This window comes from Emydura macquarii, unplaced genomic scaffold, assembly GCF_026122565.2.
Source record: "Emydura macquarii macquarii isolate MOO-44397 ecotype Brisbane River unplaced genomic scaffold, CSIRO-AGI_Emac_v2 contig_1644, whole genome shotgun sequence".
NCBI classification, from domain to species: Eukaryota; Metazoa; Chordata; order Testudines; family Chelidae; genus Emydura; species Emydura macquarii.
In genome coordinates, this window is record NW_027131781.1 from 24,199,757 (window position 1) to 24,225,199 (window position 25,443).

The 25,443-nt window shown below is 40.1% G+C and overlaps 1 protein-coding gene across 4 annotated transcripts in view; it reads left to right on the forward strand.

The window, feature by feature from the left end:
- The first annotated feature begins 1,148 nt into the window (after nt 1-1,148).
- MINDY2 (MINDY lysine 48 deubiquitinase 2) overlaps nt 1,149-25,443 on the forward strand; it is a 70,502-nt gene continuing 46,207 nt past the window's right edge. For all 4 annotated transcript variants that reach the window (XR_010921332.1, XM_067555946.1, XM_067555947.1 and 1 more), the window contains exons 1-3: nt 1,149-2,901; nt 17,730-17,787; nt 25,051-25,115. Coding sequence is in view for 3 of the 4 variants with exons in the window: in XM_067555946.1 (XP_067412047.1) it covers nt 2,215-2,901; nt 17,730-17,787; nt 25,051-25,115 (810 nt within the window). In the remaining variant the exon portion in view is untranslated. The remainder of the gene's footprint in view (nt 2,902-17,729; nt 17,788-25,050; nt 25,116-25,443) is intronic.

The following is a 25,443-nucleotide window of genomic DNA, read 5'->3' on the forward strand; positions in this document are numbered from 1 at the left end:
TTCAAATTATAGTGCGATTATCACATTTCCATGCAACCTCTGTTGTCAGGTCACAGTGCTACTGTCAAATTTAAATATAACTCTCCTCCCTCCCAGTTTACAGCATCTTGTATCCGACTTCAGAAATGGTATAGCATTTATCTGTGACGATACTGTGTTATTTTTTGACTCAATGAGAAAATTATCAAGAAAATTCATAAGTCAACAATAAGAAATTTATAAAAGTGTGCAATTGTTTATTATGCACTCCTATTGAAAAGGCATTTTTGTAAAAGGAAGAGGGGACAATCAAGAAGTTTTATAGTTTGTTTTTCATAAATGGTCAACTATGTACTAAAATACCAGATTAATATTTAAATCTTAACCCTTTAAACACTTCCTTTTAGTTACTGTTGTCTTGGCAAAATAGTAGAAGAATATTTTACAGAATAAGTTACAACAGGTGAATTACTTTTGATTCAAATGGAAGAGCTGTCTGTAAGAATTATTACACAAGCATACACACAAGAAGGGCTAGGTCAGTTACAAGAACTTCTGTTGCTTCACAGAAAGCTACTTGTGCTGAGGTAATTGTTTCCAAAGAATTTAAATAACATCGAAAGGAGGGATTTTGAGAGAGAGAGCGAGCGAGAAACAAAATTAGATGAGTATGAAGAAAGTAAATTCTTATCTCCTCCTGCCTCACAAGCCTATATCAACCTTCATTTTGCAAACATTTTTATCTCAATTGGGGCTTTTGCTTAATATTCACTTTGAATCATACAGTGACATTAGTTTTTTAATGATGGATTATATTAACCACACATTTACAATATTGTAAAAGCATAAATTGTTAGCAAAGGATAATACACACCACTGAAACTATAGAGAAAAGAAAATAATTCCCTGGAGCTGAGCTGTTCTTTAATATTTTGTGGATGAGGTCTCTTGGCTTCCCAAGATCACCGATATTGATGGGAAGCAAGAATTTTCCGAGATCTGCATCTTGGTTATGTTATATCCCTTTTCAGAGGAACATAACAGTCTTTTGTTACTGCTCACGAGAAGCCCCGGCACGTTTTCTTTAAAAAAGGCTGCGGCCGGAGTCCTCTGCGCATGTCTATGCCCCGGTCCCCGAGTTTCAACTTCCTGCAAAATAGTGAGACGTTTGTTTCCAAATGTAATTGTTTTCTTGCGTGTGCACTTTGCAGCTGCTTCCTTTTCGCAGCTCACACCCATTCCAACTGGTGCAGGGCTTGCAGTGGCTAAAAGGGGTTTAAAAAGTATCTAGGCACATCTCATTCATATAGCTAGATTACTGGAAAGGAAAGTGTTTTACATTTGTTCACAGACATTATTAAGAAAGTAACAGAGTAACTTGAGACTGAAAAGCAAACGGGGTGCTGCTGCGCCCGGGGAGAGGAAAGCGGCTATTAGGCTTGGAAAGGAAAACATGGCTCTGAAAAACACGCAAACACGTTTCCCTCTGTATGGTAAAATAGGGAACCCCAGATTACGATTAAATCAGCAAATTCGGCATCGCTTCGAGAGCCGGCTTTGAAGTTGTTTATTGTCTGGAGAAACAGGAGCCTGCCCTATACGCGTACGTATGCTGAAGGCCCTAGCCATGCCCACGACTACACGGTGCATGTCACACCGGGCACGGCAGGCAATTACCACATCCGAAATTGTCAAGCCGGGCTGGCTAACGCGCGCCACGTTCCTCGTGCCGCTTGGCCCGGTGCGCGCGCGCCCTGCTCCTAGCATCCCACCCTCCCCACCTGTTCCCTCTGGCTCGCCGCGCGCCTCGCTCCCCCTCGGATCCAAGCCGCTTGGCGCTGCGTCCTCTGCTTCTCGCGGGGCGCTGCGCGCCCTCCGCTTCCTCGGCCTCGCGTCGCCTCAGCCTGCCTGGCCCGGCCCCGCTAGCGTAAGCGTACACACCCTGCTGCTCCTCGCTGCACACCCCCTCCCCAGGCTCGGTCGAAGCGAGCCTCTCTAGGCCGCGCCTAGCCTACTCCTCGCGAGCGCTTTCCATCCCCGGGGCCCGCGGCGACCCGAAGCGGCTCCCCCTCCCACCCACACATCGTCGGGGCGGGGCCGCCCGTTGCCGCCGCTGCTGCTGCTGTCCGGCTGCTGCTGCTGCTGCTGTCATGGCGTCCTGGGCGCTGCTGGCGAAGGAACAGCCTCTGCGGGGCCAGTAGAGGGCTAGGGAGGCGGGCGGCCGGCGGGCCGGGCATGGAGAGCCTGGCGCAGCCCCTGCCGCCCCCGGGCGCGCTGAAAAGGGGCGGCGGGGGCGCTGCGGGCCGAATCATCCTGGAGGAGGCGACGCAGGAGGAGACGGCGGCGGATAGCGGCAGGGATGGGCCCGTGACTACTGGAGAGGGCGATGGGCAGTGGGCTCCTTCCCCCCCGCCTCTTCCCCCGCCTGCCGCGGGCCCCGGGAAGGGCTCTCCTACCTCGGGGAGGTCTCCCGTGCCGGTTCCTGAGAGCCGCCGGCTCGCCGAGGACTGCGCGGAGCCAGCGGTGACGGAGAGCCCGGTGGCGGCTCCTGCCTTGGAGAGCGGACTCGGGGAGGCTGGCAGCAGCGGCGACCCCAGCCCCCCCGAGGAGGAGTCGCGCAGCCTGGACTCCCTGGAGTCCTTCTCCAACCTGCACTCCTGCTGCCCGAGCAGCTCCGAGCTCAATAGCGACGCCGAGGAGGCGGCGGCAGTAGCGGAGGGCAAGGCCCTGGCCCCCGGAGGGGACGGGCCCCCAGCGGCGGCTCAGCTCCTGTCTGCCTCTAAGGAGCGCTTTCCCGGCCAGTCGGTCTATCACATCAAGTGGGTCTGCTGGAAGGAGGAAAACACGCCGATCATCACCCAGAACGAGAACGGGCCCTGCCCGCTGCTGGCCATCATGAACGTGCTGCTGCTGGCTTGGAAGGTATCGTATCCCTGGGGCCGGGAGTAATTGGCAATGTCCATAGCAGCAGAAACGCACCTGAGGCTTTGCGCATCTCCCGTTATCGTCTGTATGATACTGGAGATGTGCACAGCCCTGCACTACATACATCCCACTTTGTGTTAAGAGTTGTATAGATCTGGAAACGTACAGAGTGCTTCACAAACATAACTATTCCTGTAGCCCTGGAAACATGCACAGCTCATCTGCAATCATAGTATAGTGTGGAAAAAACGTAGACCGTTATTTGTCAGATCTATTACTACATACAGAATTAGGAACTACACTGTTTAAAGGAAAGCCTATTGTTGATGTGCTTTATATAGCACAAGTGTGGCACTTCTCTCTCTCCAAGTGCTGGGAGAATACATGGTATCTTGCAAAACAGTTGTATAGCACTGACAATATACATAAGACTGTGTTTTGTAAAGTGCTACTATTACGTTTAAATAGCAATAGTAATGTAAGTGGTGCTTTACCAAACAAAAGCATAACAATAGTGATATGTTACTGGAAATGTGTGTAGCACTCCACTAAATAGAAATCTATGCTATAAATTCCTAATGATGGGAACATACACAGCAATTTACAAAAATAACCTGTTTTCAGCAGAACTGGACCTGTATAACGTTCTTTATAAAATTCAAACCTATTATTACTGTTTGGCATATCTCTAATAATAATTACATAGCTGTGATTGTATGAAGCATTTTATAAAGTTCCAGTATTATTTAGTATTATATGTATGCCAACATTATGCAAAGGACTGGGAACCAGAGACTCCCATGTTCTAATCCTGTCCTGGATAATGATTTTTCACTGCAGTTTTGGATAAGTCATTTTAACATCTGTCTCCATTTTCCCATCTATAAAATGGGGATAATCCTTATCTACAGCTCAGAACATGGTGTTAGGATTAATATTTGTAAGGGAATTTTGAAAAGGAAATAGCTGTTAAATGCTAAGTAGTAAGATGTGTGTCATTTTCAAATGTGATAGAATGGGTTTCCCCTCTCAAGAAGAGCTAATAATCTTACCTGAGCAGATAAATTCTGACTGTTATTGCATATACTGTAAGATATTGTGACAGCTCAGAGTAATTGCACCTGTATTTCCCCTCATTGGTCCAGCAAGGGCTTCCAGCCTGAGCCTTTTAGCTCTTCAGCCATTGCCTTTGTATGTGGAGACTTATCTCTCTCTCTCTCCTGACTGTAATATTTCCAGGCTGCACAATTCTCTGCCTTCATTATGTTATTCCCAACACAGACAGGTTGTCTAAGGACAACTGCTTGCTTTCTCTTTAGAGATGGTTAACGGGTGTAATTGCTACAGTTATAAGCTACCACACAGTTCTTTCTATGCAAGCTTGTTTTATTCTTAAGGTAAAAAGCGCTACAGAGAAAACATATAAAAAATAATAAAAGAACCTACACACATGCTAATAAAGTTACCATACATCACCTTTACGTGGATTCTGGCAGGAGCAGTCCTTCAGTCGTGTCACACACACAAACACACACACCCCCTGACCCCCCATTGCCCCTCCAAGAGGATTCCTTGTGCTTACAAATTCATTACAGCTTCAGGTCAGAAGTAGTACCCAGCCTTATGAGGCCTCAGCAAGCCAGTCCTTCCAACCCTGCCCTAAGGAATGGGGCCCTCTGTGGACCACAGGATCTGTCTGTTTGCTGGGTCAAAAAGAAGGCCCCGAGACAGTTTAAAACAAGGCTGTTTATTCAAAAATCCTTTTCTTGTCTGTTTATCCCTGCAGAATCCATTTTGAGCTAGTGTGTGCATACTTCTCCAGGTGGGTGTCTTCAGAGGGTTGATAACGTAAGAAGTACATTAGCATTCCCCATTCTTACTAGTGAAAGTACATACAGAGTCACAATAACACATGCACAATTGCATTCTTAATACACATATCTTAATCCTAATTCAGTAAAGTTTATCTTAATTTCATAAGGTTTGTTCAAGATATCACCAGTCTATCACAAGTATCACTGAGGCAATCAGTATAGGAAGGCTTAGTGCAAGAAGCAGTTTTTTGAGGAATCTGAATGAGCAAGAGAAATATAGTTGGCACTCCAGGAATGGGAGGCTGTTTCAGATGTAGCAGATAACATGAAAAAGGTAAAGAGCCAAAAGTGGTTAGGAGGGAGGTTTTGTACATCCTGAAGGTTCCCAAAGCATTTTACAAATCTAAGTGAAGGTTTTACCACTGACTTAAATGGGAGCAGCATTACACCATATATTCATACAGCTTCACTGCTGAAATGCAGATATTTTTGGTGTATAAGGGGGTAATCAGGATTACACTATGTTACATCTTCAAGGTGAGAAGTGAAATTTGGGGGCAGGAGCAAATACAGTTGACTTTATGGTAAATTCTGTGGGACCTTTAATGACCACAGAGAGCAGACAAGACTTACATTTGACTCAAGGGAAACCTCAAAAAACCCACCTGAGATCTTCAATATTTTAATTGAAAAACGCAAAGCACAAATATCCTTCATCCCCAGACAGAGATGATCTTACAAACAAAGCAAAAACCTACTTTTAAAATTAACCCAGACTGTCTCCTCCTCTAGAGTGAAGTTTTGCAGGACTGTGTTTTTATGTGTATTTGTATGTGATGAAACCCCAGATTAGGATGTTTGTGATTAAGGAACAGTGTTCTACTAAATAGAGGGATTTTGTTTTAATTAGATAAAGATAAGTGTTGTTAATCCAACAATTATTGGATTTTGTTTTTAGTCATGAGGAAAAATACTTCCTGAATATAATCTGATCATATACTTCATTTATCAGTAGAAAAAGGGATGCAGCTATTAACTATTCATGATATAACCGTTTTAGCTATTTAGAGGGTGAAAAAAATGGTCCTGATTCTCCATTATCTAGCACATTGTTGTGTAGTTTTCATCTACTTACAGTGGGTGTAAAATGAAGCCTTTCTCGGTTGGTAGTATTTTATACTTACTTTACATACTCACAAAGGTGCAAGACATCAGAGAATTGTGTCTGTTTTAAAAAACAATTTCTTAAATTGAATTGTTTAGAACCTAATTCCAGGAATTTCTTTTATGCCTCAGATTTTTATAGAAGAATGTATAGGGGACAGAGCTTGGTATTTTTACCAAGCCTTCAAAATATATTTGTTTCCCCTTGAGTTAATTTGGATGGAATAAAAGGGCTCAGAGTCAGAAATGTTAACTTAATTCTATTATTGTACAACATTAAACAATTTTAAACTAAGTTTGGGGTCCTGATTATAGAAAACTTGGCCTGCTTAGTACACAGACTGGGATACATAAATGGAAAATAACTTAACTTCAATTTCAATGTGTTTATTTTGTTTTAAGTCCTTATGCAAAACAAACAAAAACCCATCAGTTCATTTTTTTAGAGAGAGAGGATATTGGTTAGAGGTTTTTATTTTGTCAGAAGCAGTCCTTGGTTGGGAAGATAGGGTTATTTTTGTAGTTCTGAGTCGTGAATGATAGTCATTCACTTTTCTGCTTTTGACAAAACAGAGGGACACACAGGATAGTAAAAGATGGGAGAAATATGTCTTTTTTGATGTTTTTAGGATACAAGATGTCTAGTCAGTTATAGATGGTTGCTTTGGGCTGACAGGTTGACCGTGACAGCTTTTGCTGTGGATCCTGGCTTACTTCCCTGGTCAGGGATGTAATTTGGCTAACCTTGTCAGGTTCCTGTCCTTCACTGCTCCTTCTAAGGCTGGACAGACCTAGGTGGCCCTTCTTGTCTTGTTATGCTTCTGCCATGTGGTGCAGTTGGTCTTAGGATCGGGTGAAAAGTTGAGACAGACAAAGAGGACAAGAGGAAGATAGCGGAGGATAAAAAGGAGGAGCATTGGTGTGCCAAAGTCTGGGTTTTACAATTAAAATTTTCCACTAATAGCCCACCCCCCCCAAAGTCTCTTCTTAAGGACCTCAGAAAGGGAATGTTGAGTGGAATAGGCCATCTTCCCATTATTTTGTCCACCAGTTAGACTTAATTTTTGCAGCAACAAATTGGGGTGGTTGATTTCTGGTTCCATACTCCTCTTGTTTATCAGAAGTGATCTTATAACAGTTTTTGGGTGGTATTATTAGGCTGTCTATCTTTCTGCATTTTTTTAAACAGTTTTATATAAGAGGTAATTTTGACAATTTACATAGGAACGGCCATACTGAGTCAGACCAGTGGTCCATCTAGCCCAGAATCCTTTCTTCCGTCAGTGGCCAATGCCAAGTGAACCTTTATGAACCTTTACCTACTTTTCAACAGCTAAACTCAGTTGGAGTAGGCCTGCGAGGCCCCAGTTATTACAATGTATAATATATATGTGTGTATAATTAGACTCTTATCTTGCACACGATCCAAAATCTTACTTGGCTTTTTTGCCCCATAATCATGTGCCACTATGTATTTATATGAGTGAATAGCATAATCTCCGATTTTCTACATAGGGTAAATGTTTTCCTGAAAAATCAGAAATGTCTCTATTTTAAGGACCTGTCCTAGTATTCCTGTTAGTATTATAGAAGAGAGTTCTGTCCTGGTTTATGTAAATCCCAGTAGACTGGCTACCTGAAGTAGCTGCCAGTGTGCATGCACTTCAGGGGCCTCCAGTTAATATGTTGTACAGCAGTGGTTCTCAACCTTTCCAGATTGCTGTACACCTTTCAGGAGTCTGATTTGTCTTGCATACCCCATATTTCACCTCACTTAAGAAGACTTGCTTACAAATTCAGACATAAAAATACAAAAGTGTCACATCACACTATTGCTGAACAATTGCTTACTTTCTCATTTTTACCATTTAATTATAAAATAAATTAAGTGGAATATAAATATTGTACTTATATTTCAGTATATGGTACATAGAGAGCAGTATAAACAAGTCATTATATGAGATTTTAGCTTGTACTGACTTCGCTAGTGCTTTTTATGCAGCCTGTAGTAAAACTAGGCAAATATCTTGATGAGTTGATGTACCCTCTGGAAGACTCTGCATACCCCCTCCGTGGTACACATACCCCTGGTTGAGAAACACTGCTGTACAGTAATATTGCCCTCTGCGTTTAATTAAATCTCCTAGTTAGTGTGTCCCTTCCCACCAGCTTGGGCTTTACTTTCCCACCACTCCCTCCCAAACTATAATCAGATCTATGTTGACACTGGTGAGAATGGCTACTTTATTGGCAGCTGATCTGCACCATATCTATATGTATCTGGCTACTGATCCAGGCTGAGGATAGGTATCCACATTCTGCTGACTTTTCCTACACCACAGGTGAAAACTGAATTGTGACAGGGAGTTGTGGGGGTGGGAACAAGGGACCAAAGACTGAGAGTTAGGATAAAGAGATTGAGTGTACCTTATGCATTAGAGAGAGTTATCCTATGAGAATAAGAACTAGAGTGGAAATGCAGAGAAGAGTGCGGCAAGGATGTAGGGAGAAGAAAAAGTGAGGTACATGTAGGAGAAGAAAGATAAAATATAGAGAATAGAATAGTGGTCTCTCTCCTTACCTCACCCACCAAACACTTCTCTTTAGCTTTACCTCCTTAGGTGTTAGTGTTCACCTGTAAAATCTGGTCACATTATAAACAAACATGTCATGGTCTCAAACTATTGTAAATAACATTTACAGCAACTCAGAGTGAGGGGTATGTCATGGTTACAGGGCTAACAGCATCTCTGTAGCCCTTTCTGGTCTCTCTTGAATGCATCCACACAGGTGATAGGCCTTGTGCCTTTATGTATCCTGGGATGGAATTCCACAATTTTCCCATTCCTAAACTAGACCCGGGCTACAATATCCTGTGAATCAGCTGTTCCTACCTAACAGGTCTGACTGATTTCAGTTGTGGGTCTTCCCTTCAGGAATCTAACCAGTAGCATATGGTGGTCAGACTTCTTAAAACTCTAATGTATTGTTTATTTTAGCAATAAGAAAAAATAACTTAGGAAAGAGGATTTTAAAACAGTCAACACTCATGCCTAACTTACCTAAAGACTTGCCATCACATTCTTCTGTTCATCACAAATCCTGAGTCTACCATGACTTATTGAAGACCTTGTGTAGTTCTTGATCTGTTTAAGTTTCAAGAAGTTATATTCTGCAGAAGCTGCAGTACCTGTCAGAATTGAGATGGACAGTACAGCAAGTATATCAGTAAATGTGCTCCAGTATATTCTTCAAAATTGTATTTTCATCACCATTAGAAAAAAAAATCTGTCATTTCGCAAGATTTTTTTAGTTCTTACTCAAAGTCAGATAAAAAGTCAGATATCAGCCTTAGCATTTTTGAGTAGAGCTACAAAAGGAAGATTATTTACAGGTAAGTGACTCTTTGAGACTTCTGCCTCTGTTAGTCACACTTCTGGGGCACTACCCCTAGCAACACTTGAGTTTTGGGAGCCTTCTGGAAAAGCAGTACTCATTGGGACTACACAAATGCCTCATATATCAAATGTTTGTAACTGAAATTGTAAAAAGTTGTGGTCCCCAACAATTACAGCTCCTTCCACTCAACCTATAGTCTTTAAAAGAGTCTTTAAAAGAGACTAGACATTTAAGGAAGCAGGAAAGATGAACAGATGGCGTGAATGTGTAGAAGTTATACTTTCAAAAAACAAAAATTAGTGGTGAGTAACCCTTTTTTTTTTTCCTTCTTTGAAGTGGCTCTGTAGATTGCAGTTTGAAGTCTAGCTTGCAGTTCAGGCTCCAGGATGTTGGGCTGAGGAGTTATAGTTAAGCAAGAATTGCAGAACTGTTTTCCCAAAGCAAACATCAGATTAGGATGCCAAATTGAGTGAGCAGTTCTGTGTAAATGAACACCAGATGGCAGCTGTGCAGACTTCTGTGATGGAAATGAGACAAGGGCAGTCCACTGAAGCAAGCCTTTGGAAGGCATGGAGCAAAGTGTGGCTATCCTTTCAGACTTAATATATAATGGCCTGGAACACTGAACTACATTATGAGAAATGGCCATTCCCAAGGCATCTTGAGCAGCAGATATGAGAGTCAAACTCTGCAGACGGAGAGGAATGAAATGTAAAACCAGGCTCATTCTCTGTATTCTTAGGTTGGATGTGATGTCTTGAACCAAAACACCTGGGAATGTAAGCGGCACAGTTGTGCAGAAACTACTTAAAATTCCTTATCTAAAATTATCTAAACTACTTATCTAAAGACTAAATTACAAGAAGAAACTAAAAGATGTTTGGTCAAAAACCAGAAATTTTTCTAGGCCCAGAGCAAAAGTCTTTACTCACTCGCAGCTAGCCACAGAGAGGCAGGAATCCCCACGGTATCTTCTGTATTCCTGATGCTGTAAGGGAGTGCTTGTCCTGACAGGCACTGTTTCTTTAGAAAGGTATATGCCAAAAAATCTGCTCCTTCACAAATGTGACCATTCTAATTTATTATCTTCTGTTTTCTCTTATGGTGGCCCTATCTGCCCATGATGCCAGCCTTGACTGATGTTTGTTCATTTCTTCCATGACCATTGTGATGGTTCTCAGGGCACCCAGAACTGTGAGTCACCTTGTTACTTTGTGCCTCCTCCGTGAGGGAATCTTGCCTTTGCCTGGCTTGGTGTCAGCTGTTGAACACCACCAGCCTATTAGCCACTCAAGCATTCTCCTGTGGGCAGTGTCAACCCTGTCTTCACCTCCAGGTTAATAATAGGTGCAGCCCAGACCCCAACTCCCTTTGAATCGTTCCTGTGATATCCAACTCCTGACACTGACTACTCACGGAAATCCCAGATCCTCCCAAAAGAGCAGCGTGCCCTAGTTTTACCTTAAACTCCTCCTCTTGTATAACATGCAACACTTGTAATAAAACAAAATAAGGTTTATATAAGAAAGGATAGAGATTTTACTAGAAACTAGAGAGTGATGGAAACAAATGGTTAAATACAAAACAATCCTAAAATATGAACCTGGGTCTAAACTTACAATAATTACCTTCCCTATTTAATAAAATAGGTTTTCCCTGCAAGGTCCAGTCTGTTGTAAAGCTGGGCGGCTTCACAGGAAGCAGCATCCACTTTTTAATGTGAACACTGTGTGCTTCAAGATGTCTCCTCAGTGAAAGGATATGAAGTACCTCTCCCTCCTCTATTAATTGAAACAGTCTTTCATTTCCATTCATAGACAGAGTGAACCTCTAGTGTGGGAAACTCTGGCACAAATCCACCCAACTTAGGCTCAATCAATTTTAACCTTTATTTACAAATGTTCAGATAGGATTATTGTTATACATATTTTCTGAACATATACTTATGCCAGACAATAAACAGATAAGATGGAAGAGTTAGGGGCCCAAGTTACCAGGATCCAGGATACTGGATGGTTGTCTCAGTTTCTGGTCACTGGTCTGGTCCTTTAGTCTCGTTTCTTCAGCTTCCAGTTCAGTATTTCTCTGACTTGAGCCCTTGTTCACTTGGCTTCTTATATCTTTTCACACTATATGTTCATTAACTGTCCTCCAACCAAAGTTAAGCATTATGTCTTATGTAACTCAAACAATACACATACAGTTTTATATAACTTTTGCTGTCCACTCTATTTTCATGTCATTATGTCTTCATGTCATCTTTCTCCTGTTTTTCCCAACATAGAGGCTTTTAGCACGATAGTTTGTGTGTGATTGTATTGATTAACTTCCTCTTCTGTGTGTCTTCCAGCACAATAACAAAACTTTACCTTTTTTCCTGTCAGCTGTGAGCATTATATAAGCAAGATAGAAAGAATGGCAAGATGACACTCATGTCAGGCAAGAGCTTGGCCAAGGCATAAGTATTACCTTTTACACTGCTTTACTGTCAGAACACCAACCCCTACAGGCTCTGCTCACTCACAGCACTAGCATGTGAAGTCACTTCCATCTGAATACATGAATGCTCTCCCAGCATTCTGACACCTATGGTCAGTCCTTTGTTATCTCTGAGGAGCTTGTCTGTGGGCTTTCCCCAGAATTCATAGAATCATAGAAGATTAGGGTTGGAAGGGATCTCAGGAGGTCATCTAGTCCAACCCCCTGCTCAGAGCAGGACCAACCCCAACAAACCATCCCAGCCAGGGCTTTGTCAACTGGGCCTTAAAAACCACTAAGGATGGACATTCCACCACCTCCCTAGTAACCCATTCCAGTGCTTCACCACCCTCCTAGGGAAAAAGCTTTTCCTAATATCCAACCTAGACCTCTCCCATTGTGACTTGAGACCGTTACTCCTAGTTCTGTCCTTTACTACCACTGAGAAGAGCCTAGCTCCATCCTCCTTGAATTCTCCTTTCAGGTAGTTAAAGGTGGATATCAAATCCCCCCTCATTCTTCTCTTCTGCAGACTAAACAAGCCTAGTTCCTTCAGCCTCTCCTCATAAGTCATGTGCTTCAGCCCCCTAATCATTTTTGTTGCCCTAAGCTGGATTCTTTCCAATTTGTCCACATCCTTTCTGTAATGGGGGGCCCAAACTGGACACAATACTCCAAATGAGGCCTCACTAATGCTGAATAGAGGGGAATAATCACTTCCCTTGATCTGCTGGCAATGCTTCGACTAATGCAGTTCAGTAAGCTGTTAGCCTTCTTGACAACAAGGGCGCACTGTTGACTTACATCCAGCTTCTTGTTCACTATAACACCCAGGTCCTTTTCTGCAGAACTGCTGCATACCAGTCAGTCCCCAGTCTGTAGCAGTGCACGGGATTCTTCCGTCCTAAGTGCAAGATCTGCACTTGTCCTTCTTGAACCTCATCCGGTTTCTTTTGGCCCATCTCTAATTTGTCTAGGTCACTCTGTATCTTTTCCCTGTCCTCTAGCGTATCTACCACTCCCCCAGTTTAGTGTCATCTGCAAACTTGCTGAGTGTGGAATCCACCCTATTCTCCAGATCATTACTGAAGATGTTGAACAAAACTGGCTCCAGCACTGAACCCTCGGCACTACGCTAGTTACCAGCTGCCAACTAGACATCGAGCTGTTGATCGCCACCCATTGAGCCTGATGATCGGCTAGATCATCAGCTTTTTATCCCTTAAATATATTTCTATAAGAAACATGTAGTAAAATCTCACAGCTTTACACACCGTGTTGTTACACACATTTTAGCAGGACAGTGATGTTCAGTAGTTTGAGTTTTTAAATCCCTCACAAGGCATACTTTGTATAAAATATATCGCAACCACATAAAAGTGGTGAACATGGGGTACACGGTGTCACAATTATTCATAATTATAAACAATTACATTAAACTAACAAACCCCTCATTTTTACCATTCAACAATTCTCCATCTTAATATTTCAGTATCATTGAGTATGTATGTATCTTGTGTCATCCTAAATTATTCATTAACCTTTATTTTTTACTTGACTACAGAGTTATGGGAAATTACATGACCTCTAACGTCAGCATTTCCTTACCTTTTATAAACGGGACTTTGAGCAAAAAGTCTAACTTGTAATTTATTAAAAAGCCTTATCAGTTATTGTGTCTGTTGCATTGAGGTTATATCCAAAACTTCCAAATGTAGGGGTCTAACTCTAAGGACCCATATAAAAGTGGCCTTCTTTTTCCAACATACTGGACATCTGCCTCTCCCATTGATGTTAAATTGATTTGTCAAAACCTACAGAGGGAATTAGTTTGAGAGCTGGTATTGGTTCTGCTCAGTCCGCTAGGTCACGCTGCCTTTCGTTTTATTGAACTGCCCCTTCTTGTGGTCAGATGTCATGCTGTTTAGTTGAGCTGGCTCAGCCTCTGAAGGCAAGTTGATAGGAAGCTTGCTGAGCCTACCTCAATGTGGTGGCCTTGCCAGAACTGCTCCATATGAGCTGATCTGGGATCTTCCCAAAAATCAAGGGATTTACGGCTGTACGGTTTTTCAGACCTAAAAGGCCAGCCTTGGGTGGCTACGAGAAGACTATGAATAACCTGTGATCTTTAGGAATAGGGACAACATTTCAACCCTAGTAATAAGTTTGTTTATAAAGCTGTTTCTGCAAGGAAAAGGGCTAGAAATGTAGGGGTTTATTTTAGTGAACATTTAAATTCTTCTTTACTTTTCTATGTCCCCTAAATTATGGTAGGGCCACAGATTTTGTAGTGCATCCAGAGGATTAATCTGGTATTAAGAGTCAAGAATATGAATTTTATTCCCATTATTGCTGCTGACTCATCATTTCTCTGCGGAAGTCCTGTTAGTAGTCTTCCTTCGGAGTAAAAACTGCAGTTCTGCATGATTTTTTAGCTGCTGTTGTAACAAGTAACATTTAAAATAGCTCCCTGAAAGATTAGAGATAAATATTCTGCTGTTTATTTCGGTTTTGCTTTGTGGATTTGACAGCTCTTTATGTATATTCAGTTTCTCAGTTTCTCCTATATATCATTTCCCCTGTTATTTCATATATAAACCAAGAAAATAAAAGTGTTTTAAAAAAGAAAAATAGGAAAATATAGATGTAAAACCACAAACATTGGCAAGAAGTTTGAGGTGGATAGAGTCCCTGAAACTGCTTCTAACTTTTTTAAAGAAGTGACTAGGCTTCAGGTTAACCAAGTCCCATTAATCTCTGTTTTCCAACTTTTAAGATAATAGTTCTGTGTCTCATAGGGATAGTGTGGATTAGTTAATGGTCATACAATAAAATCTCAGAAGATGTAAAATGTTTGGAGATCTCTTTTTTGCAGATTGTTTCAGTGTAGTGAAATGAAACATTTTGTGGAGTTCTGTGGATTCAGGTATGCTGTTACAGGCACCGTGTATGAGAAGTACTGAAGACTGTTAATTTCTGTTATGCTGTATAAAATTCAAGTATTTAAAAAAACAAACAAACAAACCCAAAATCACAGAATTTGAATGTAAACTAAATAAGTGACTCAACCATTACCAAGGTCTTCTGTTTTTAATCTCATTTTAACTACATCTCCAGCACATTAACATTGAAATGGCAGCTTTTCAGTGGCTTTGATTTAGGTCCCTTTCTATAATTGTATATGCCATATTTATCTCAGATTTATCTTTTTCTGTTCATGAATGTCAAGGTAGATAAAAATTGATTTAATTTTTTTGAGTCTGACATTTATTTAATCTGATTTTTTTATTTACATTAAATATAGGTTTAATTTTAACAAATAAACTTGTTTAAAATTAAATGTGAAATTGATAGCCTATGTTAATGCCTAAATTTACTATAATCCATTAAAATAATTCATATAGAAAATATTAAGCGATACATATTTTCTGCCTAGTTTTAAAGGAAGTCATACCACTGAGCTGGTGGAAGTCACTGACTAAGCACCTGGAACCAGAGTTGAAGTGCTGAATCTCCTTTTAATAGCAATAACCTCTTCTGCAGGTGCAGAGAAAATATCATCTTCAGGATATTCAACTAGTTCAGTTCATTGACTAGTTTGTTCAAAGTTAAGAACCCAATGGGAGTTGAAAAAGAAAGTTTGTTTTCTTCTAATCTATGAATAAAAACTAGGTGTGAGAAGAGATCAACTAATTCTAAAACCTTGACCAGAAGCAATCAGTGCAGATATTTTTTCCTTTGTTTAATAAATCAGTTGATTTTAAATGCATAATACATTTTGATAAGCTCTATTTCTTATGTATACAACGCATTTAACACATTTAACATGTTGTTGAGTTCTGATGACCAGCTTTTGATGGGTGCACTTCAACAGAGGGGCATTCAGGATACAGTAATTTTCATAACAGTAACTTCATAATATCAAGGCAAATTTGTAAGTTATACAGAAAGATCCCCTAAATCATCACAGACAGGTTGGTTCCAGACTATGCAGGACATTAAAGATAATCACTATTAGCGTGAATTGTTGGGATGTGAACAAGAAGCCAATTCAGAGACTACAGCACAGATGTTGTCCCATATGCTCACATCGCTTAAGTGGATATTTGTATCTTATATTAGCTGTAACTTCTGCTTGGATCCCTTGGTTAGGACTAAGCACATTTTTGTAGTCAAGTTTGAAGCACAGGCAGCTAGTTCTTGGAAGGTCTGCGTAGCAGAAAAATAGCTATAGTTTGATGGTCTGCTGTGGATTGTGAAAGACAGTATGTACCACCATTGCTACTTGGGTATCTAAGGGTTTAGCTATATAGGGGAGTTATTGTAAGGTGCAAATTTAGATCTCAATACCTATTCCACTCTGTCATACTGTGTGGATGCTCTTACTCCACTTTGAGTGCCTTTTCTTCCAAAATGAATTAAAACTAAAACTCACAAAGGCACTCTTATTGCAGAATAAGAGTATCCATATGGAGAGGTAGTGTGGAATACTTATTCAGCAATAGCTATTCCACACTAGCTAGTCTGAGCTTTTTCCCAGTGTAGACAAATCCTTAAAGCAATAGTTGATCAAACAGAATTCAAGGGTTGTGCACCATTTTGGCAAAAGCCTTGCATACACCCTTGCCAAAGGTTTTGAGTTATTCATTTATAGAGTGTTAGTGAAGGCCAATAAAAATAGATTTGGTCTGCAATTAAATTGAGACGTATAAATCTAATAATGGTAAGTATTTCATTTTTAAAAGGTTTAAAAAATTTTCTTGTTTAGGCAAATGCTGCCCTCAGTTTCTTGAGAATCTAAGCTCTAATTTTGAAGTATTAAGGTTTTTCAGTCCCTACGAATTTGAAATTTTTCCAAAATCATATGTCACCTGATGCTGTTCTGTCTTCCAGAGGTTTAGGAGCGCTTTGGTGCTGCTTATGCTGTCTATAGTTTTGCCAAAATGCAGCAGAGTATAAACTTGTCTAGTTAGTTTCCATTTCTGCTTTTCTGAATCCCACTGGAAGCAGTGAAACTGACAATTGGATTTCATTTTCATCTGTTGCAGAAGTTGGCCCTGGAACTATTTTCCAAGGAGGATGACTCAAACTGAGGTTTGGGATTTGGGTTCAAAGTTGGTAAAGAAATAAACAGAGAAGATTCACTTCTGTTCTAGCAGCCATTGAGTTATGGGAAACTGGGGTCAGAGCTTCACATTTATCAGACACTTACTAGTTGGAGTCTGATGCAAAAGATGGTGCTCCAACCAAGATTCAGGGATCTCAGCATCACTTCTTTCTTTGTGTGTACATAGAGAGGGGTTTCACGTAGGTACTTCCACAGAAAATTGGCCCAGTGTTTAATATATCTGTTTGGGTAGCAAGTTATTCCTTTTGCTATTCGATATTCTCTTAAGAAATTCTAAATTTATATTTATATGATGGAAGGGAGAGAGGAAACGCTTGATGGGATAATTTAGAAAAGTGAAATACAGTAGAGGGAGAGAGAAGGATGGACTTTGTGAAAAGGAAGGAAAAATGTAGGAGAGGAAGTGGAGAAAATATTGTAGGGAAAGATCAGGAGTTGGAGGAGAAGAGAAAGTAAAGAAAACGGTGAGTAAAGCAAGCAAGCAAGCAAGGAAAAGATGGTAGAAAAGCAAGAGATGTACCAAGTTAAATTTTTTAAATTTAGGTAGTGGAAAGTTGACCATGTTACAATTAAATACAATACACAAACAGTATACAACATGTCTTATTTTAGCTCATGTTGTGGCAGATGGAAGGTATTCTCTATTTTTTATAATATATAGTATGGTGTCCCTTTGACTATCACTTAGAATCTGGGTCCCCTTGTGCTATGTGCTGTATAAACCAGAGCTAGACATGGTCTTTGCCTAGAAGAGCTTGTAAAATCACTTTTAGATTGTAATCTAACACAAATGTCCTCAAAGGTACTTCTCAATTTTTAAGAAAAATCCTTTTCTTTCACAGGTCAAGCTGCCACCAATGATGGAAATCATAACTGCTGAACAGTTGATGGAATATTTAGGTTAGTAGTGATCCAGAATAGATTTATAATTGTTTTTAAGAAAGTAGTTTATCACTTGGTAATATTACATGAGAATGTTTTTCCATGTTACTCTTTCTCCAGCAGGCTTTGGTTGAATATGGATAGTATACTACACTAACTTTGGTTGTCATTCATGATTTTCATTGGTGCAACTATTGGAAGTTTTGTGCTCTAACCTCCCTGGTTAAAAATGTGGCTGCCATCTTATGGCCTGGATCATGCAGGCGGCCTGGCCTCATACTCCAGGATACCAAAAGATGTTTTTTAATTCATATTCCTTACTTAGTTCATATTGTATCTCCTGAAATGTACTGAGCATCAATCAGATGCTTCTGGCAGTTGGAGATTTAGAGACACCTGGAGCATGGGATTATGTCGCTGACCATCTCGGTTAATCGGCAGTGATGGACTTAACCTCCATGAACTTATCTAATTCTTTTTGTGAACCCATTATTAATTTGGCCTTCACAGTATCCCATGGCAATGAGTTCCACAGATTGGTTGTGTGTTGTGTGAAATACTTTCTTGTGTTTGTTTTAAAACACGGTCTGTTAATTTCATCGGGTGAAATTGGTGGCCCATCCTGGATCTTTGATGTCTCAATATCTTCATCTGGTATTTCAAGTTCAGGATGGTGACTCTGACCTCTGTAATTTCCTCATTAGATCTTCAGGTCTGATTTGCAGTTCTTGACTAGCAAGATGCCTGTTCTATATATCAATCCATCTGGTTTATAGCAAATATGTCAGATTCCTGGTGGGAATATCTTGCTACCAATACAAGGTCTTGCCCTTGGTCTTTCCACAGCCCTGAATGTAATCACTAGTTGTGGCAAATCATCTCAGAAGACAATGAATCCAGGTCCATCCATAACTCGACTACTAGATGATTTGAAGAAGATCATCACAACAGATGACTAACTCAGTACAAGTAATTCTGATGTGGTTTGCCTCACTAGTCCAAAATCATAAGACAAAAATCTATACTGACTCTGACTCAGCATAGAATTCTTAGGAACACTGTGTTCAAGTCAGTGACAGCTTACATTCCACAAGAGATTCCATAGTGATAGGTTTTATCAACTATCTATCAATTTAGATCAACTAAGAACATCAGTAAGAACATATCTCAGGCTTCTAGGACCCATGGCCTCATGCATTTATGTCAGAGATTATGCCAGACTTCACCTACATTCCATTGAAGGATGATTGAAGTTGAAATCCCTGTATCTATCCAGAAGGCACTGCATGGACATGATAGTCATAGTTCCACAGGAAGCCCTTTCCTCATAAAACTGGTTGAAAGACCCTTTTCAGGCGTGCAACAGAGTACCCTTCTATACACGGCTGCCTGCCAACACTCTGACAGACATCTCAGATTCAGACTCTGTGGTCCTCTCAGAAAGTTTTTCTCTACATAAATGTGTAGAGTTTAGAAAATCCAGCTGACATGAAAAAGCCTTCCTGGATCCACAGTACATTTTCTGACAGACAACACCTTAACTATGCATTATGTCAACAGGCAAGGGGGGAGCAAGGTGATTCCTTGGTCTATCAAGTAGCCATTTGGCTATGGAATTTGTGCATTCTGAACCAAACCACCCTGGTTGCCCTTCACCTTCCTGGTCTTCTTATTTGCATAGAACATTTGATGGGCTTTTCTAAGACTACTGTGGTGATCTGTAAGAGACTGAGTCCTACATAACATCTTTCACAAGTGGAGATTTCCAGAAATAGACCTGTTTGCCATAGACCAGAACAACAAAAGTCCAACATTCAGTTTCAGAGGGTGTTTGAGTCCATCCCCTGTGACAGATGTCTTTTTCATTCCCTGGTTACTGAGACTAATGCATACCTTTCCACCAATGCCCATGATGCCTAAGTACTGAGGAAACTGAGGCAAGATGCAGGACTGATGATGAGAACTCCAGCATGGGCCGGGCAGTTCTAGTATTCAGATCTGATGAACTTTTCAGCACAGCTGCCGGTCACCTTACTGGACTTGGATGAATAGTCTCTGAGAACAACGGTTAGATCATACACTTGGACCCAACCGTTACTTCTGACAGCCAGGATGCATGCTGGATGATGTCTACAGAAAGAAGCTGTTCCTATGAGGTTCAGAACATCCTGCTGTAAAGCAGGAAGCCTTCAACCAAATTTAATTATAAAGCTGCATGGCAGAGGTTTTTCATTTCGGGATCTCAGCACCAGCTTTCTCCCCTGATGTCACCAATTTCAGCAATATTGGACTATTTGCTAACATTGAAATAATCTCAGTCAGCTCTGTAAGACTCCTTCTAGCAGCAGTAGCTGCATAGCACACTCCTATCCAGGGCCATACTATTTTTGTTTTCCCCCAACCTACAGCAGGATGATTCCTTAAAGGCCTCATTCATGTTTTTGCCCTGATTTGTGAGACCCCTCACCCTTAGGACCTTATATTGATAGGCTTGGAAGGCACAAACCGATTAAAAATTATTTCCATAATAATCAAAACAGACAGGCAAAGTAGGAAAAATGCTGCTTGAGGACTTAGAGTTTAATTTAAGAATATTTACAATGTATATTTTGACGTGATGCTGACAGGTGGCATTTTAACTGTTATAAAGCTTTAACTTTTTGAATCTCAATGATCTCAACATCTGTCATTAATTGTCTGACCACTCCCCCCATAATTTCCTGCAAACATGAAAATTCAAATATTAAAAATTGGAGAAATAACATTTAAAAATAAACATCAATATTATCTGTCAAAATAATTAATGGAAAAAATAAAAATTCAGTTCTGCCAAGCCTAAGTAATAGCAGAGTTGATGGGTCTCCCATCTGAGTGCTCAGTAAGCTGTTTCCTTTACAACCTACCTGCAAAAACTGCTTTTTTAGTAAGTATCACATCAGCTCGAAGGGCACGTGAGATTCAGGCCCTCATGACAGAAGGTCCCCCTAATAAAGTGTTTCATAAGAACACAGTCACTTTTGGATCTCTTGCTAAATATCTGCCAGGTTTTCTCAGATTATGGTAAGAAGCTGCCTGTTGTAAGGAAATTCCCACTTTTTCATTCTTCTCAAAGGGCCTATTAGGAAGTGGTGTGTTAATATCTGATAAGGGAATAATTAAGTCTCAGGGACTGGGGGAGAAAGAATGCTGCAAGGCAAAATGAAGCAACACCGGGAGTATTCTGAAAGGCTGGTAGCTAGCTTCTCTGTGTGTGTATATGAAGAGTAATGGGATGGGGCAAGAGCCTTTGGTCAGGATGGTTCCTACATATCTCCTACTCCCTAGAGAGAGAAGAGCATGCTGCTCATGGGGAAAGGAGTTGGCTCCTTGCAGTACTCCTCATTAAGTGGCAGCTGCCAATATTGTCAATTTTATACACTTTAATTAGCATATTATACACAAATTAAATAGCTTATTAAACTTTATTAGATCTGGCAGCATTTGTCAGATTGTACAACTATTTGAAACTAAATCTAATACTAATTTTTCAAAACAACCCATATTTTGTCTAAACACTTTTTAATCTGACGTGTAATGTAGATACTGCTATATTCTATCAAAGCTTCTACAGATTTATTATTTCATAGAATCTGTAATTCATGCCAGCAATCTTGGGGTTGAGTCAAGATCTCTCATTAACTAATTTTGTTTAAGAATATGTTTGTCTAAGGTTATGATCATCTGTGTTCTGAGAACATTGCTCTATATTTCATCACATCTTAAAAATCAAAGTGTAGGCAAATATTTTAGGTTTCTCTGTTCTCTTTGATAAACAAACAGCTAACAGAAATGCCAAGGGCTGTCTGTCCTTAAGAGTGAGCTTTACAGCCACAGAGAGTAAGATTCAAAGCCAAAGAATGAGACTTTCTAGGAGGTGTGTTAGGTCATTGCTTAAAGGCTTGTCTACACTTACCTCCAAGATTTGGTGGCAGTCGACCAGAGTTACGCAAGCTACGCAAAAAACTTGCATAACTCCTGTTGACTTCTCTGCTTCTCCTCTGCACGCCGTCTTCACTGCACTGCGCCGACGGGAACCATGTTCACGTCAACGCAGCGCTACACCACTTGAGAAGGTGTTCTTAATACGTCAATTTCTGGATCGACTGAGCGGGTCTTCACTGACTGCTCAGTCGATCCAGAGAAGTCGATCTGACGGCGACAACTTTGCCGCCGTCAGTGTAGCCATAGCCTAAGACAAGGAGGGACTCTCATCTTGGGACCTTGGCGACACCCAGCAGTCCAGGTTTTTAATCCAACCAGCACTTAATAGTTTGTTTTAAAATGTACACTGCTTAATATTGCATATGAAACACTTAAATGTCTTAATTAATACTAAAGTCTAGGACATGAGAATTCTATATGTAATGAAAACCAGTGGATTTTAATAAAAACAATTATTTGCTGGTTGGAACAAACACCTGGATGGTTGGAGTTCCCTTAGGACCAGAGTTAATAACCCCTGGTTTATACACACAGTCAGTGAACAGAACAAAAGAAATATTTTAAAAAAAAACCAAACAAAAAAACCCGTTTTCATATAGACATAACAAAAGAAAAGAATGCAACAATATGTTTATTTTGCATATCACCTTGTCATAATGATCATCCATTTGAAAAACACTTTACAGTACAAATATTATTTGGTTTGTATATTATTGTTCATATTACATATGCAGCAAACGAAAATCAGATTCCAAAATAAATAAATGCAAAATAAATTAATTAAAATTAAATAATTAAAATAAAACACAACCAAACAATACATTAAATGAATGTAAAAATAAAGTAATTAAATTGAATTTAATTAATCGGAAGCTAACAAACCATTGAAAAAGGATTCAGATTCCACATTTTATTTAATATCTAATTTGATTTCACATTTTATTCATGTGTTTTGTTATATTGCCATGTGGCCCTCTTTGCTGTTATTATAACTTCTTTTGGTGGCTAAAACTTGGAACATGGCTCAGGATTTGCCAGCTACACTTGGATGATAGAGGACAGTGTCCCATCTAGTCCAAGATTTGGTCTGAATGGGCAGTCTGGCTGTCAGGGAAGAGATCTTTAAACAGGGACCTCAGGTGGTCTGCACTCACAAGAGGAATATTTTGCTGTGCAAGCAGAGTTGTAACGTTCACTTCTGCACAGGTCACCGGGGGAAAAAGCATTTATATTTTGTACATAAACAAGGTGTAATATATAAAAAGAAAAAATTGAATATATCAGTTAAATATAAAAAATTGGGAAATTAATCAACAATTAAAAGATTTTCAGACAGTATAACCAGATTTCTCAAGCCTGTATGTTAATAATATGATACAAATAGTGGATTTTTGTATGTGATATAAGGATTGCAAGTTTGTGTTGGTGTAACTTTGTATATGTATCGTACTGTATTTTAATAATCCAGTTGCCTTGGATAAAGGCATCAGCTTAATTAATTAAATAATATTTAACCCTCATCAGGACACATTGAAAACTGTACAGAAAACAGAAAATCTTGGACCTAATGAAAATTAATTCTAAAAACAATCAAAACTTTCTGAAAGAACACTGCAAATATTGTACTACCAAAAAAAAAAAGTCAGCAAACAAATTACTGCTGCCCCTCTTCTGCCCATTCCCCTTCCCCAGCTCCATGACCCTTGCCGCTGTAGTGGCTGAGAGCTTAGGTCCCCGCAGCCCCCAGAAAAATCCTATCCTTATTGATGACCATTAGGTAAAGGGTGAGTTGGAGGAGGTAATTTCAAGGGGAGAAATAGTAGGGTCACTTACAAATTGTACGTGTATGTGCATATAAAAATCCACACATCTCTGGTAGAGGGGAAATCTTAAAGATCTTCATGGAAGAAGTAATCAAAAATGGATTGCATATTTTGGGGTAAAATAATACTGCAAAAGAGATAACATTTACACATATTTAGTACCATATTTGGTAGAGACCTTGTTATGAACAGTGGAAGAAGAGGTGAAATGAGAAATAGAAATTAAATTACAACTTTTAGGGGATCCCTTAACTTAAATATTTTCTGAAGATGACTCTACTGATGAGATGCTGCTACAATCAAGAATTAAACTGGAATACAGTACTTCAGGTTGCTAAGCAAGAGTTGGTATTGTTTATTAAAAAGACAGTTCTGTTGCACAATTCTAGACTTCATATGCAAGTGGTGTCTGTTAGGCATCTATTCTAGTAAATAAAAAAGGTTTTGAAATACGTAATAGCTCTCACCGTGGTTAGATATGTAATCAGTTAATATTCCTTTCTATGGCATTAAGGAGTTTTCCATGCATGGTATCAGTGTCTTACTAGTTTGCCATTAATACACTGGTGCACAATAGGGTGACCAGATAGCAAGTGTGAAAAATCAGGATGGGGCTGGAGGGTAATAGGTTCCTATATAAGGTAAAGCTCCGAGAATCAGGATTGTTACTGTAAACCTGGGCATCTGGTCACTCTAGGGAACAACGAACAATTGGCCCTTCTCATAATTGAAATGAAGAGGGGAGTACGCTTTTGAATAGTCAAACATGGGTTATTTTTCTGACTTCTTAGATCAGGGGTGGAGTCCGGAGGTGGTTACTGCCCCACGGAACCCTGCGGACACTGCAAAACCGTGCCGCCGAAAAGGCGGAAATGGCGGCGGCATTTCGGCGGCGGGCACCGCCCCAGACGTAACTGTGCCGCCGCCGAATCACCCCCCTGCCGCCGAATCCCCGCCCGCCGCCAGGGACACCATCAGGCCCTTGGCAACAAAAAGGTTCCCCACCCCTGTCTTAGATTAAGAAGTGTTATTTCAGTAGGTACATGCCCAGCTGAAATTTTTACCTATCATTTGGGTTTCACTTCTAAGATTGTGTATTAACTTTCTCAGTTATGATTAAAGTTTTGAGCAAGTGGGCTCTCATCAGTTTATTAGTAAACTTAAATTCATAGATCCTGTGGTCAGATGGGATCATTGGGATCATCTAGTCTGACCTGCTGTGTAACACAGGTCATAGAACTTTCCCCCAAATAATTTCTAGATCATATCTTTTAGAAAAACACCCAATCTTGACTTAAAATTTTAAGTAATGGAGAATCCACTATGATCCTTGGTAAGCTAGTTCCAATGGTAAGTTACTTAAAGATGGTTACTTAAAGATGCCATCATTCTGTCAAAGAGCTTCAGACATATAGTTGTACTCTAAAGCTTTGAGCTGTGAAATAAGCTATAACTTGAAAACATTTTTTTTTTAAAGGAGACTATATTCTTGATGCAAAACCGAAAGAGATTTCTGAAATTCAACGTCTAAATTACGAGCAGGTAAGAAATAGAGTTTCTCAAAAGCAATTGTTTGTTTTTCAGTAATGAACTAAAGCATTGTTTTATTTTTCACTAAATTACTTTTGTTGAGAATTTGCAAAATCCACCAGTGTATAGAAAATAGTGCCTTTGTTCTTTATTCAGTATCAAACTTAGTTTTACAGTACCTCCCCTAAAGTAGAGAAGATTGGTTACTACTATATGAATCACTTTCTTTAAAAGAGAACAGTTTTTTATTGTTTATAGTAACAAATTGGCCTTGGGCTTAGTGTTCAATCTGACTTCTAAGTCTTTTCTTCTCTGCTAGGGAAGAAAATAAAATGTCTCT